The following is a 17,003-nucleotide window of genomic DNA, read 5'->3' on the forward strand; positions in this document are numbered from 1 at the left end:
AGGGGACCTTCTCAGCCCAGGAATTGAACCTGCATCTCCTAGGCAGGCAGATTTACCACTGAACCACCTGGGAAGCCATGATGTCTTCATAAAAAATACTTTCTAGCAATTTACATATGTTAATTAACTTCTAGAGCTCCTGAAGACAAAAAAAACTAGAGTTGAAGTATATAAGTATATAATTTGAAGTATATAATTATAAGTTGAAGTATATAATTAAATTTCCAATTATGGGTAGCTTGAGATATCCATTATGCAGAATTTAACTGTCATTAAAAAATAACCAAAAAATAAGAAAAATTTTCCCAATGATTTTTAAATGTCTAAAGAAATAATACATAAAAATGATTTTATATGCTACATTTCTTATAGATATTAGTAGTATTACAAATCTTAAATGAAATGCAGAGATGTCTTGCCCCCTCCTCCCAACACAGATATCCTCATGTAGACACACACCCAATTCTCATCTTTGAACATTTCTATAAGCCTGTTTTGCTTTTTCTTCTGGGATGCTCTCATATTTCTTTGTGTTTATTCTGCAATTTTACACATTTATTGACTTCTGATTTTGGAAGATGATTTGGCCTACTGATACCTTGTTCCCCAATATCTCACCAGCACTCACCCTCTTTTTGTCCTTTAGTATATTGACTTTGGAAACATTGATTATATTAATATCAATGACTTAAGTTATAATATTATAAATATGGACTGTGAGCTAAGTGTTATGGTGTTATAATAGCATTACTTTTCTGGCCTTATATTCGATCTTCTTTCAATTAGCACATTATTGACCATAGACATATTAAGGCCAGAGGTGGTAGATTATGCAAAAATCTCCCCTATCAATAATGTGTTTATAATAAGTCCGTTTTTCCTTTTACTTGTGTTTACCTATACCTGTCATGAATTCTTGAAACTGAAACAAGAGATTCACATTTCTCTAAATTCTATTTAGCTATTAAGTCCACTCTTGCTGCACCCTTCCTGGAGGCCTTAGACTTTCTACTCTGTCCAACCAGGGTGGATGCTATTTAGATCTACCCCAGAAACTTCATTCTGACATTCATCTCCCCTTTCCTCTGCTGCTGGATTCCCTGTTTCCTGCATCCCATATTTGTATTTTTTTCTTACTTAACTCTTGTATTCAGAACAGTATTTTTCTCCAGATTTCCCCTTGACTGGAGCCTACAGCATGTTCCAGACTGAACTGTCTCTATTCTATCCAAAACAATGGAACTTTGGCTGGTTATAGAATTCCAGTTTTAAAAAATATTTTTGCTTAGAATATTAAAGTTGTCACTTAACTATCATTTTGTTTCCACTGTTACTCTTGAGAAGTCTACTGTACTTTTGATTCCTATGTGATCATTTTTCTTTTCTTTTTCTTTCAGCTTTACTCAGTACTTTGTCTTTATCCCATGGTTCTGAAATGTTTCAATACCGTGCCTCGGTTTGGCACTTTTTTCTCTTACTAGTTAGACACTTGCTGCTGCTGCTGCTAAGTCGCTGCAGTCGTGTCTGACTCTGTACGACCCCACAAACGGCAGCCCACCAGGCTCCCCGTCCCTGGGATTCTCCAAGCAAGAACACTGGAGTGGGTTGCCATTTCCTTCTCCAATACATGATTGTGAAAAGTGAAAGTGAAGTCGCTCAGTCGTGTCTGACTCTTAGCGACCCCATGGACTGCAGCCTACCAGGCTCCTCTGTCCATGGGATTTTCCAGGCAAGAGTACTGGAGTGGGGTGCCATTGCCTTCTCCGAGTTAGACACTTAGTGAGCATCTTATCTAAAAATGCTGTATTCAAACAACTCAGTGAAATACACGGTTCATTTTTTTTCTGTTCTATTTTTCTGTCAAGCATAAATTCATTAATTAGATGTTAAATCTCCTAGCTCTTTTTCTGAATTATTTCTGATTTAGAGCATCTTGTTCTTATTTCATGGATTTTTAACTTCTCTTGCATTTCAGGATTTTACTAATATTCTTTTCTGAATAAAATCTTCTCATAATGTACCTTAGGATATATCTATGCTTTATTGATAATGTGTGCCCTTCATTTAAGAATTCAAAACATAAGGTGTTATCGAAATCAATATAATTGCTAAAGATAAAATCTAGTTCTTTTAAATAATATTAACTTGCAAACCTTAAAACAACAAAATATTTATTTGTTCACTTATTTAACAAATATCTCTTGAACACCTACTATGTGCCAAGTTCTAAATGTTTAAATAGAGTAGAAAAATGAATAGACAGGTCCCCTGCTCCTACCATGACTCTCGTATCAGCAATAACATGAAACTTTCCCTCTAAAATATGGTGAGAAAGGCATTTATTTTTTCCCTCTGAGAACATTTACCTATGTTTGTTTTTGCTTCACAGGATGGTTTCTCTCAGACAAAGAAAATTCTTGGCAAGAAAAGAAATTAGTGCAGCCAGGATTTATTTAATCACAGTCAGGCAGACTGATCATTATCATACAGTCTGTTTTGGAAGGGCACAGTAATTCACATTCAATGGCTCTCCTAACCCCTGCCCCTCATACATACCTATTCAAATAACACTAGGACTAGCTTTCTGACTTCCTCCTTTAATGGGCACAACTGGGTGGTGGATCCTCTTGGGTCAGCTGAAGTTGAGATAAGATTTACAAGCAGTGGTTAGGTCTCATGTGCTTTTACTGCATAGCTTTAGTCTTAGAGAACTTGAAGAACTCTACCTATCTAATTATTGTCATAATGCTGCTTTTATAATGTCAAACAAAGCTCATTTTTAAATTGTTAAGGTTGTCCTAGTAATAGCTGTCACAGCACAGCCTTTGCCAATTTTATAGTCCTATTCACTGACTGAATACAGTTGAAAAGAGAAATTCTCTGGGCACTTAATTTCCTTCAATGTAGCATGTAAGTAAGAAACTTTAGATATATTATGCAACCACATTTCAGATTTATGATTTGGGGGTTAAATTGAATCTTTGCTTTTTGAATATTATTGACGTAAGTACAAGGAGACTTGGTGTTTGATTTTATTACAGTTGCATACAAAGTTGGATTTTTCCACAATGCCAGTTTGTTACTAAATTGACCTGACTACTTGAGAGCTGTATTTTACATAGTACCACAGTGCCAAACAAGACTACTGTCTCAAGAGAGATTAACCTTGTAAGCAAGTTATGCAGGTGAATCAAATCCAGTTAATCTCACATAAAAAAAAGTTAATTGCATTGGCAAAGACATTGTCTCTGATCACTCTATGGCTGTATAATTAGGAATCAAGCCATTCAGAGGAACTCTAATCTAATTGATAAGCAGTCAGCAAATAGCCCTTGAGATTTCTCCCCCTATGTTTTAATATGTGATCAGACATAAGGTGATAATATGGAAAAATCATTGACCTTATTTTGACATGTGTTAAAATTAGGTTTGCTTGTTAGACAGTAGTTCAAGATTTTTCATGTGTATTTATTTTAGTTCAGATCTTCATAGAATACAAATTTCATGGGGTATTAATGAGTATTGAATGAGGTCAGTTATCAACCTGATGTTTCTCTTATCATTTTACTTTCTAATCCTTCTAAATACATTTATTTGCAAATGATTTTGACACAAAACTCCAAGATAATTCCTTGTAGTTTTTGTAACGTGTGTCTGAAAGAGGTATGACTTTGTGTTGGGCATATGATAACAGTAGAACCTGCAAAGGCAAAGCATTTAAAATACGTTTCTACCTGTACAACTTCTTTAGTCTTTAATATTCGTGTTTGGGTCTTAAATTTTCTAGAAATAAAGCCTAGTTAAGGAAACTGAAAACAGTTCTTACCATTTAAATAAATGGTAAGCAAAACTACAGTTTTTAACATGCTGTTCTTTGTAGGCAGTTAAAATTACAAAATAAAAGTGAACTTAGTATAAAGAGCAGAAAACAATTGATACAACAAATAACACAATTTAGAGATAATTGTTACAAAATGTATTATGGAAATTCTCAGAACAGTCTTTTTTTAAAGTTGTGACCAAATTCCAATGAATTAGTAAATTTCGATATTACTTTGTTATAAGGCACACCCTCAATATACTCAGGTATAAACCTTTTCTAATGTGCCATGTATATGCAGATGACATTCTTCTGGGTTATTCTTTGTGTTAATGGGCACAATAAAGGACAGAAACAGTACGGACCTAACAGAAGCAGAGGATATTAAGAAAAGGTGGCAGGAATACATAGAAGAACTATACAAAACAATATCTTAATGATCTAGATAACCACAATGGTGTGATCACTCACCTAGAGCCAGACATCCTGGAATCTGAAGTTAGATGGGCCTTAGGAAGCATCACTACAAACAAAACTAGTGGAGGTGATGGAATTCCAGCTGAGCTATTTCAAGTCCTAAAAGGTGGTGCTGTTTAAGTGTTCACTCAATATACCAGCAAATTTGGAAAACTCAGCAGTGGCCACAGGACTGGAAAAGGTCAGTTTTCATTCCAATCCCAAAGAAAGACAATGCCAAAGAATGTTCAAGCTACTGCACAATTGCATTTATCTCACATGCTAGCAAAGTAATGCTCAAAATTCTCCAAGCCAGGTCTCCACAGTATGTGAACCAAGAACTTCCCGATGTTCAAGCTGGATTTAGAAAAGACAGAGGAACCAGAGATCAAATTGCCAACATCTGTTGGATCCTGGAAAAATCAAGAGAGTTCCAGAAAACATCTACCTCTGCTTTATTGACTAAGCCAAAGCCTTTGACTGTGTGGATCACAACAAACTCTGGAAAATTCTTAAAGACATGGTAATACTGGGTCACCTTACCTGCCTCCTGAGAAATCTGTATGCAGGTCAAGAAGCAATAGTTAGAACTGGACATGGAACAACAGACTGGTTCCAAACAGGGAAAGGAGTACGTCAAGGCTGTGTATTGTCATCCTGCCTATTTAACTTTTGTGACAATATGTCATGCAAAATGCCAGGCTGGATGAAGTACAAGCTGGAATCAAGATTGCCAGGAGAAATATCAATAACCTCAGATATGCAGATGACACCACCCTTATGGCAGAAAGTAAAGAGGAACTAAAGAGCCTCCTGATGAAAGAACAGAGTGAAAAAGTTGGCTTAAAACTCAACATTCAGAAAACTAAGATCATGGCATCTGGTCACATGACTCCATGGAAAATAAATGGGAAAACAATGGAAACAGCAACAGACTTTATTTTAGGGGGCTCCAAAGTCACTGCAGATGGTAACTGCCGCCATGAAATTAAAAGACACTTGCTTCTTGGAAGAAAAGCTCTGACAAACCTAGTGTTAAAAAGCAGCGACATTACTTTGCTGACAGAGTTCCATATAGTCAAAGCTATTGTTTTTCCATTAGTCATGTATGGATGTGAGAGTTGGGCTATAAAGAAAGCTGAGTGCTGAAGAATTGATGCTTTTGAACTGTTGTGTTGGAGAAGACTCTTGAGAGTTCCTTGGACAGCAAGGAGATCCAACCAGTCCATCCTAAAGGAAATCAGTCCTGAATATTTATTGGAAGGACTAATGCTGAAGCTGAAGCTCCAATACATTGGCCACCTGATGTGAAGAACTGATTCATTAGAAAAGACCCTGATGCTGAGAAAGATTGTAGGCTGGAGGAGAAGGGGATGACAGAGGATGAGAAGGTTGGATGTCATCACCGACTCAATGGACACAAGTTTGAACAAGCTCCAGGAGTTGGTGAGGGACCAGGAAGCCTGACGTGCTACAGTCCATGGGGTTGCAAAGAGTCGGCCATGAGTGAGTGACTGAACTGAACTGAACTGATTGCTGATTCTTTGCATTGCCCCCCCCTTTTTTTTAATAAATTGAATTGCATTTTCCACTACAAACAATGTTAGACTTCCAAAAATTCTATGCCAAATGCTGTTCTTTGGTTATCTAGTTGCTAGGCAACTGAACTCTACTTGAGGGCAGAAAAGAATTACGTTCATTGCAAAGTTTGCCACCCCTTCTGAGTTCATCAGAACATCAGCAGGAAATCCCCTGTCTTTCTTCCTTCTTGAAATTATAAATCATGTGCTTCCATGTATCTCCATACAAAACAATGGGACTTACAACAAGTATGGTAACCAAAAAAGTCCTCAAGGACCTTAATGGTATACCCTGAACAAAGAGACATGTTTATTTTTGTGACAAGTCTAATGTAAAGTTTGTTGTTTGAATTAATTATACTCACATGTTGCAATTCTATGACTGCTGCTACTGCTGCTGCTAAGTCGCTTCAGTCGTGTCCAACTCTGTGCGACCCCTTAGATGGCAGCCCACGAGGTTCCCCCGTCCCTGGGATTCTCCAGGCAAGAACACTGGAGTGGGTTGCCATTTCCTTCTCCAATGCATGAAAGTGAAAAGTGAAAGTGAAGTCGCTCAGTCATGTCCGACTCTGTGCAACCCCATAGACAGCAGCCCACCAGGTTCCTCCATCCATGGGATTTTCCAGGCAAGAGTACTGGAGTGGGGTGCCATTGCCTTCTCCAAATTTCACGACTGGTAGCATGTTAATGGAAGCATACAAAAACTTTGCTGAAAATATCCATATGTATTTTAATGGAACTAATCTATATACTCTTATGAAATTTATTTTGTAATCAGCATCATGCCATGAAAATTTTCCATGTTAGAGAGGTAGATAAATAGATAGTATTAATATCTCAACATATGAATTTGCCACAGTTTATACTAAAATCCCCAAATTTGCAATACTGGACGCATTGCTGCCATGATTTTCTGTGGTTCTTATCTTTTGTCACGGTTATCTATGATCAAAGTTACTGTTCTGTATTATTTGTATTGTGGAATGTCTGCAAGTAATGAGTATTTTGGTTCTTCTCCAAAACTTACACTTTCCTTCTTTTTCTTTTTGATCACTAAAGTCAGCGTGTCCTTTTTGTTACTGATTGTAATAGGTGTGACTTTAGTATATTACTTTAAAAAAGTAATTTTTGCATTTATTTTCTGATAAAATGTCTTCATCATTCATGAGAAGTTTCTTATGATTCCTTCTTTATTTAGAAGTTTTAATCCAACAGGTTCTCTATGTCTATAGATGTGAGCATATTTATTTTCTCTATAAATAGTAATATGTTTACCATATTAATTAAGAATGCATTTGACTTCAAGCAACAGAAGGCTAACAATGGCTTAAATGTTCAGGGGTCCATTTTTCCCTCATCTTTCACATCTTTCTTCACATCTCACCATTTCTGAGATAAAAAGATCTAAACATTCACGGATCCATACCTTACCTGTCATTTTGTTCCACTGTGCTAAATGGATATTTGAGAATCTTCCTAAACTTTTCCTTCCACATCTGATTGATCAACCATTTCTGGTATCTCTTCATTCTATGCCTTTTCCACATCCCTTGAACCACTGTGTCAGTTCTAAACTGAAATAATTTATTACAATAAATATTTTAACCTTCACTGTTTTATATTCTCTTCTAATTCATCTCCCACAGATCTGTCAACAGGATCCTTTTCACATGGTTATTAGAAATGATGCTTCCTTACTTTAAATGTTGCAACATCTCTCTATTGCCTAAAGTGCGGAACTCACATTCTTTGACATGGCATACAAGGCCTGTCACAGGCTTACCATTTACCAACTAAGTAACTTCATCTCTCTCCACTTTTCTGTTGAAACCAAGCTGCTGTCTCCTCACCAGCTACCACACTCAAAGTCTGGCATAGGGGAAGTTGCATTAACACACACTGAATGGAGGGGTGAATGAAGGAAAGACTTCTCTTAGTTTGCTCATCATATGCCAAGTTTTAGGACAACTCCCCCTTTAAAATCAGAGGGAGCCAGAAGGAAATTGATGATTTCTCAATCATTAGTGATATCTACAGTACCCTGGCTCTCCTTTAATATTGGGTTATTACAGCTTTTAAATGAACTGACTGAATATCCCTAAGTGATAGTGGAAAAAAAAAAATCAATCCTACTTTCTTTGCCAACTCTTTTTTTTTCTGTTAATATTCCACTTTCAAAAGAAGATACTGATTCTATTGCCTATTATATACTGCCAAAAAATAGCTATTGTTTTTGACAATATTGTTTTAACAATATTGTTTTTAATATTGTTAATAACAATATTAACTATGCCAGAACTAAAATACTTGACTGGTGCACATAGTGGTCAGTCGTCTAAGGACAACACTAATTAATTCTATCCAACTTGCAGATTTCTTCTGTTGTCAGCAGGGCACACTTACAGCTAATTGATTCTGACCACCTAAAATCTTTTGAAGCAAACTTTCCCCCCAAGTGTTTTGGATTATTTCTAAATCCTGCATTTAAAAGCTCTTCATGATAAACTCCCATGAGCCTTGTTTTATGTCTTGGGAATTTGGGACCCCAGTGTACAAATACTTGAGTATGTGCAGGTCTGTGTTTAAAGAAATTGATCACAACTGTCTACTTCACTGTGGCGAGATGAAGTTATCTTCCTTTTGAATACCAATGATGGTTGACTTTATTGCAATAAAATATCCTTTTGTAGTTTACACATTTGTTTTATAAATATGGGTCTAAATATAGTCAATAAAATCATATACATCCAGTCTATACTCAACATATGCTGAATATGTTTCAATTTTTGTGCCACTGTATTCACATTTTTAAATTGATTTGAAACTAAAGTTCTAAGAGACTAAATATGGCCATATGGTCAGATAAATTGTGTCCACTCCCTATGGATTTCATTTTTCTTTTACTTGACCTCTTTTTCTACTTCAATAAGTAGCAGTACTGTACTTGCCTATGATTGAGAGACCTGGGCCAATAAAAAATTAAATGGTAATTTTCTGTGTATCAGGTTATTATAAAAAACAAAGGAAACTAGACAAAGCATTGAAGTATTTTTAGATGCATAAATCTACATTTTGTTTTATACTTCTCTTCAGTAGTGATATTCTTAAAGATAGGGATTTCTTTTGTCCATGCTTTATTTAGATGAGTGCTGGAATCCAAATTAACAGTGCTAGGTACAGATTAACAGCAAAAGACCAAAGAACAGAAACACTAAATCAGAATATTAGAGAATTAAGCAAGCATATATTACATTTTTAAAAATGGACAAATATCTGGAGCACGTAGGAGAAAAATTAGAAGTAGCCTTAGAAAATTATATATGACAGTAAATAGTTTACAATAATTACTAATGATATTGGTTTTTTATTTAAGAAAAATTAGTTTGACAGATTTTTTTTCAGACATACAAAAAAACCAAGTAGACAGTTTTCCACATATGAAGTGAAAACATTCATGGAAGTGTTAAGTGTTGTAAGTGTGAAGTTGCTTAGTCGTGTCCAACTCTGAGACCCCATGGACTCTAGCCTACCAGGCTCCTCCAGCCATGGGATTCTTCAGGCAAGAGTACTAGAGTGGGTTGCCATTTCCTTATCCAGGAGATCTTCCCGACCCAGAGATCGAACCCGAGTCTCCTGCATTGCAGGCGGACGCTTTACCCTCTGAGCCACCAGGGAAGCCCATGGAAGTATTAGGTCCTTATCAAATGGATAACTTTAGTAAAAAAATTTAGGAAATATATGCTTATGTTGAGAACACAACTCTTTTGTTTTCTCTAGCCTCGTTGATGGAATATTAATATTTGTTTCCTTTTTAATATTTCCACTGGTTTCAACTTTCAGTTTTCTCCAATCTGAGTCATTGTAATAGATGAAAATAATCTTTTTCATCTCTTTTCTTTTTTTCTGTGGGATTCAATGTTCAGATTTTTATGACAAGACCCACATGATTTAGCTCAGAAATTCACAGAAGAATCAGTTTTATTTTCCAGCCGATAGTATGGATTTATATACAAACTTTAGCTATTTATGTGTTCCAGAATATTTCATTTTATACAGTTACGTTAATAGGTTCCATGAAGCCTTATCAAGACAGTTGAGCTATAAAATTAGGTACTTATGTGCCAAAAATAAACCACATGTTTTTTATGCTTTTTTCAAAATGCACTTAAAATATGGACAACATTCATTTCATTTTTCTTTTTTTTTTTCTTCCCTAAGAACGACCCACATTTCTCAGGAGGCCAATTAACCAAGTGGTACTGGAGGAAGAAGCTGTAGAGTTCCGTTGTCAGGTCCAGGGAGATCCTCAGCCAACTGTGCGGTGGAAAAAGGATGATGCAGACTTGCCGAGAGGAAGGTAAGAATGTCATAGGTATGGAAAATTGTTAGATGACCATTGAATAATTAGATAAGAAAAAGACAGCATTAGTTGTACCACCAAACACTCATATTTTGGTGTATTATTTTCACACATGACTTTTACATTTGCAAGCCAAGTATCTGCTGTTTATATACTGAAGTCATCTAGGATTTTGATGTTACTCTTTCATTGAATTTTCACAAAAATGCCTGACCCTTCACTCCATCTGCAATCCCCGACTATCAAGGATTCCTGAAGAACTCTCTTTCTCTCATGCCCTATCCGGGTCTTCCATTATATTCCTGCTGAATTCCTAACGACCCACCCACCCCAACTATATCCTTCAACTACTGCTCTATTGCCAAAGCTACAGAAAGCTGCTGGGTATAGTGGATTATAGGGTCTGTGACAAAACAGAGATTGAATTCAATACAAAAATGAAAAGGTATATCACTAGCCATAGAAGGAATTTTCATTTAAGGACTCCCTGTCACTTTCTCATTTGTCATCTCTTCATGGAGAACTCTTCCAACTCTTTTCTGTTCTTTTTATCACAAAACCCAGTCTCTCATCTCTCGATGATAAGCCCAGAAATGTTTGTAATCTTTTCTGAAAATAAATATAAAACATTTTTGTAGTCTAAATTCTCCCAGGACCTTGACTTTTATAATCAAATAGATCAACCACGTTTTTTTATTCTTATGTAACAAGTGAGTTTAGCTATAAATTTGTTTGGCCTTCCTCCTAGTCCTGCCTTCTGAAACTACAGGCATCACACCTACTATAATCATGATCTGCAAAACATTTCATATCCTGCTTTTTTGCTAATTTTCTTTCCTAAAAAAGAAATTAGGTTCCATTCAACTGTCTGAGTATAAACATACTTTCACAGAAAAGAAATTGCCTTTTTTTGTGCTTTCACTGACACTGCTGTTGTTTCCTTCCTGAATGTATACATTCATTTCAAAATCTCAATTTTATATATCCCTAGGTCTATGACATTATACTTTCTAAAATCACATCATCAACAGCACTGACTTGAAATGGACCAAACATTTTAAATAGTGAGAGGTTCCTTTGCAATCTACTATAGGAATGAGTGGAGAAGGCAATGGCACCCCACTCTAGTACTCTTGCCTGGAAAATCCCATGTACAGAGGAGCCTGGTAGGCTGCAGTCCATGGGGTCGCTAAGAGTCAGACACGACTGAGCGACTTCACTTTCACTCTTCGCTTTCATGCATTGAAGAAGGAAATGGCAACCCACTCCAGTGTTCTTGCCTTGAGAATCCCAGGGACAGGGAAGCCTGGTTGGGCTGCTGTCTATGGGGTCGCACAGAGTCGGACACAACTGAAGCGACTTAGCAGCAGCAGCAGCAGCAGCATAGGAATGAGACAAGTGAATATTTTAATTTGCTTAGCTTTCAGCATAAATAGTAGAGAAATAGACTCTATGTTTCGTTTTTCATTTTGCTGTCAGATATCTTCCTGACACCAGGCCTTCCCTGGTGGCTGAGGTGGTAAAGAATCTGCCTGCAATGTGGGAGACCTGGGTTTGATCCCTGGGTTGGGAAGATCTTCTGGAGAGGGCGTGGCAACCCACTCCAGTATTCTTGCCTGGAGAATCCCATGGACAGAGGAGCCTGGTGAGCTACAGTCCATGAGATTGGACACGACTGAGCAACTAAGCAAAGCACAGTCAGATATCTAGTTTTAAAGGAATGCTGCTAGGAGAGGTTTGTTGCACGTGAAGCTCCTCAAACTTTCCCAGTGGAGAAGCCTGTTGAAAAGCAAGTAGAGGTGATTGATGAATTTGAGTTGCTGGAGTCCATTTTCTACAGATACACTAACTTTCCACAAATTTGACGGTACTTTGTGTATAATTTTAAAATGTTGATGTAAGACTAAGAGATTAATAATATTGTAAAATGAGCATAAACAAAGACTAATTTTCAATTACTAGAAAAAAACAGCTTGTCCATACAAAATCTCTCATTTAGGGATACTTTTGGATTCACAGAGAAAATTCAAAGAGATAGTTCAGAAAGTCCCCATATTGTTATCTTATACAACTGTGACAGATCTATAACTCATAATAGACAAATGCAGATACATGAAAATGAAAGTTTATATGCATTATTTTGAATTCACCAGCCTTCCTTTTCCTCCAGGATCCTATCTGGGGTACTTTGGTTGGATGTTACAGGATATTTTCTTAAGTTGTCACGTTTTCCCGGTCTCCTCTGTTCTATGACAGGTTCTCAGTCTCTTCTTGTTTTATGACCTTAAGCTGTTCTGGCCAGGTGTCCTAAGAATGTTTCCAAACCTGGATGTGTCAAGTGTTTTCTCATAATTAGACTGGCTTTCTGGGACTTTAGGAAGAAAAGCTACACGGAGTGCTATTTTTGTCACATGATTACCCAGGTTTACATAATACTCACATTACGTCCTTGATATTTTTAATCATTAAATAGGATCCCATGGACAAAAGTTGAAAAAATAGAAAGTTGTAAGGGTGTATTACATTTTAATGCGTCTATATGTTTGAATTCAGTGAAAATATAGCTTAAGCCTAGTTTGATTTGTTCCCAGATTGCTCTAGGTGTTAGGTCATAAACCTGACAACTGTATTTGCCACAATGTTCTCCAAATGTTGCCCTATTCATTTGTTTCAGAGCTCAAAATGATACATGTAAATCAAATAACAGCATTAAAGCTGCATTTTATGAACGTCTGATATAAAAACCTCTAAAGGCAAAGTTGAAATTTTTGAAATCATGCCTCTACTAACTTCCCTTGAAACAGTTTGTAGGTTTGTACTCTATATTCTTCTATTACTGCCATGAGATGACTACAGTGCTTTGTGTGACCAGCTAAATATTTTTAAAGTATTAGGCAAATGGAAATGCTGTGTAAGCTTTAAAATTGTATGTTAGAAAGGCTTAAAGCAAGGATCAGTGCAATGTAGAAATTGAGGTCAGTATTTTTATCATGATAGAAGCCATGTATTTTTCTTGAAATCTCAATCTTTAAATGGTATTTCAAAGAAGCTTATTCATTCTTAGCTTTGTATGCATTAGCATAAGCTTCACTTTTGCATAATGAGGGGGAGGGAGACCTCTTTACTTGGTGACGAATAACAGTAATGACTTTAAACAACCCATAGCCTAAATCAACAACATTGATTCTATTACATTATTTAGGTCTCAGACTAGGGAGATGGCCATTGTTCTTGTGTAAGCAATTGTGTGGAGTGGTGTGGAGGATGACATTTCTTTGGCTTAACATTTAATGTAATTTGAATGAGGTTTATGTAGTAGTTCATGCTTAAAACATTTATAGTAAAGCTTTATAGGGCAGCTGCATAGCCTGTAATTACTCTGTAAGTAATATGTGACTATTTTTCTTTTGGAGACAAGAAAAGCTTTTCAGTTCAAGTTTAAATTTATGAAATGCTATGATAGCTATTTAAACTTTCAACACAGACAAAGAAATCTGTACCAGCCTTTCAGTAACCAGAGACGAATTAACAGAGTAGTTTTTTTCTTTGCTGTGAAAATAAAGTGGTACCCCTGTACCTCTTTCTTTGATTTAGCCCTAAATTTCTGACCTTTCTCAGTAACTATCATTAATGAAATTACAGTTTACCATTGATGAGTTATACGAAAGACAATTTTTGCTTTAATATTTCAGTGAGGTTAGTTAATAGTAATCCCCATGTATAACAATAACCTTGATACCCAACCAGGGAAAAGTTATTTATCTGGACATTTTCCATATGACAGAGACAATTGGAAGGACCCTTCATTTTATGGAAGTAGTGAAAAGTGTCAAAGCATTTGTTGCTCAGTCATGTTTGATTCTTTGGGACCCATGGACTATAGCCCACCAGCCTCAGCTGTCAATGGAATTCTCCAGGTTAGAATACTGGAGTGGGTAGCCATTCCCTTCTCCAGGGATTCTTCCCAACCGAAGGATCAAACCCAGCTCTCCTGCATTGCAGGAGGATTCTTTACTGTCTGAGGATTCTTTACTGTCTAAGAGATTAAAATGTTAATTGCTTGTGTTATCTCTGTGCTCAATGTACAGTGAGGCCAAGCAAACCAAAACATGAGAGATAGGATAGGACCAGAGAAAGTTTTTCTTCAGGGCCTTGCAAGGCTCATGCCTTAAAAAGCCTGGACCTCTTGCAGGGGTTTCTGCAAAGCACTTTAAAAATCCAGGTGAAGAAGGGTAGTTATCATCTTCCATGTGGTGGCAGTTTTAGCATCTGTGAAACAACTCATGAAATGTGCATTACTTGGTACTTACCTTGGTACTTCAGAGAGGAACTAAAGTATAGGATATGGAAGAAGATATCCCTGGAAAGCACTACAGGGTCCTGTTCAGCCACACTTGCAGAAACATCCTAAGACTACTGTTTTCACAGTTGAAAGTTTCAGGAAGAAAAAGGAGGTCATTGCCTTTTTTGTGATTGTGCTGAGTATCAATATCTTTTTCTCCAGAGACTCTCAATATATATGTGCTCAACTAAGCTGACACCAGCTCAATTTATTAGGCACAAGAATTCTACACGCCACTGTGAAAATAAAGTGGGTAGGGAGAACAGAATGAGGAAATAAATGGAAAGATGTTCTGTAGTTCATAAGGAGTATGTGTTTTAAAAGCACAGTTTTTTCCAAAGTATAATTTAGATTGTAGAAGAAATACTTTTAAGTTTTGCCTATGTTGTTAAGTTCCTACTGTATTTATAATGCCCACTGATAGTCTGTAAAAGCAAGTCACTTTAAAGCAAAGTAAGTATACTGTTTTGATTTTTTTTTTATTTTATGTTAATCAAACTGAGTGATGTAGCAAAGTATTCACATACTGAAACATTAATGAAAGTTAAAACCGAGGTAGTTCTAGTGTCTTTCTTGGGTGCTGCATCTTTTTCTTCCAGGCAAACCTGGAGCTTTTTGCTAATTAGTACTCTTGGTGATCAGATTCCTTCAATACATCTTTTCACAAAGTGTTTCTTGTGATAGAAATTGCCCATATTGGGGAATGTTCCATTTTCTGTCATGGTCCATCATAGCATAGGAATAGTGTATGTTTTGTAATGTAAAAAATATACATATGCTGAAGCTTTATGAGAAATAGCATGTATTAATATAAAAGAAACATAATGCTATATATTCACAACCAAAGACATAACAATAAAATTGATATATACCAAGAGTTTAATATTTGTGAAGAGAATAAAAATGCCTCTTCAATGAATTTGAGTAAGAAGTAGTTTGATTAATTAACTAAGTTTTCTTAGCTAGGCTTGTCATTAGAGCTTGTATTTCAGATAATTATTAAGCAAGCTTTTAAAGAATGGTAAACAGGATATTTAACATCTTGCATCAGTCATATATCAGTATATCACTACTAGTTAGTTCCAAGATATTTTAATTCATTTTTATTTACTTTCAACAATAACTCTAGAGTGACACTAACTTCCTCAATAAGAATCTAGAGTAGAGAAAGGAATGTTCATAGTATCAATTATTTTTGTCACATTAAAAAAAATGTCATTTGCTTTCTTATGTATGCCTGAGAATTCTAAATGCAGTTGATGGCTTGCCTATAGTGGTTATAATTCATGAATATTTCATAAAAATAGAAAAGGGACTAGAGAAAAAGAGTTTAAAGATATATAATGCAAAATTCTATGTTTTCCTGAACCCAGTGACAAATTCCTTTCTCTAAAGTGTGTGTCTATTTTCAGAGAGACTTTGAGTTCTTAGTTCCATGAAATGTGAGATTCACATAAATACATAATTCCTTAAGAAAAGGAACTGTATAGAACCACTTATAATTCCCCTTTTGTGGCATTTTTACAGTCAGTGGCTCCTTTCGCTTAGCCCTGGAGAATGTTCTTATATTAATTGTTTGGAAGCTCCATTGTTTAGAGCATGTGCTTCTGGGATGCAGAGATGCTGAACAGGTGCTAAGCTACCCTGCTGAGGAGATCAGCCTTCTTCACATAACAGTGTGTGTTTCAAGGACATGTGGTAATTTGGGCTAATGATAAATAACCATGCTGATTAGGCTGGCTGGTCAAGATTGGTCAATTAAAGTAGTTCTCAAAAAGAAAAAGGACAAAAAATACTGAAAGCAAGAGAAAAGCAATGTTAATAAATATTGTTCATAGCTTTTGTTAAAAAAAAAAAAAGACTAATCCCTAAGATTCAGAAATACAAGGAAAAGTGTAAATTAGAATTCTATGATTTTTCAGCTATACAGATGTCTTTGCCATTTCTGCTTGGAAAAAAAAAGAAGAATTAGAACTGTCTGGACCATTATTGTGGGATCTTTTAATACAGCTACCAGTAACATAAAGAATATTTAGGTCATTGTCAGGGATGTTGGATTTTAGCCTTGTTCTGACACTGTTTGATCATTTATCCCTTCAGTTATACTCACATGTTCTGGAACTGATGTTCAACAGATTTCTCTACCACTAACTAGGAGTGTGACCTTGAAGAAGCTATTTAAACTCTTTGTGTTTTATATCCTAGAGATATAGATGAGCAATGTAATGGGACTAATGATTGACCTATGCTTTGATCATTTGTACAGGGTGAATAATTATGCTATCCATTCTACCTCAAAGGGTTATTAAAATGATATAACTAATTCAGAGTACTGGAAACATTGTACAGGAGGTTCATGTAACAGGTATCTCTGTTTTAGAAATCCAACTGATTGATGATGTTTATTAGTTATGTAGATAACTACAAAGAAAATACAGTTAATTA

At 36.0% G+C, this 17,003-nt stretch overlaps 1 protein-coding gene across 9 annotated transcripts in view; it reads left to right on the forward strand.

The window, feature by feature from the left end:
- The window catches only part of ROBO2 (roundabout guidance receptor 2), a 652,403-nt gene that overhangs the window by 471,639 nt on the left and 163,761 nt on the right, over positions 1 to 17,003 (forward strand). For all 9 annotated transcript variants that reach the window (XM_061430013.1, XM_061430088.1, XM_061430401.1 and 6 more), the window contains exon 5: positions 10,075 to 10,213. In XM_061430013.1, the coding sequence (XP_061285997.1) occupies positions 10,075 to 10,213 (139 nt within the window). The remainder of the gene's footprint in view (positions 1 to 10,074; positions 10,214 to 17,003) is intronic.

Source organism: Bos javanicus, chromosome 1 (assembly GCF_032452875.1).
Source record: "Bos javanicus breed banteng chromosome 1, ARS-OSU_banteng_1.0, whole genome shotgun sequence".
In the NCBI taxonomy this organism is placed as follows: Eukaryota; Metazoa; Chordata; class Mammalia; order Artiodactyla; family Bovidae; genus Bos; species Bos javanicus.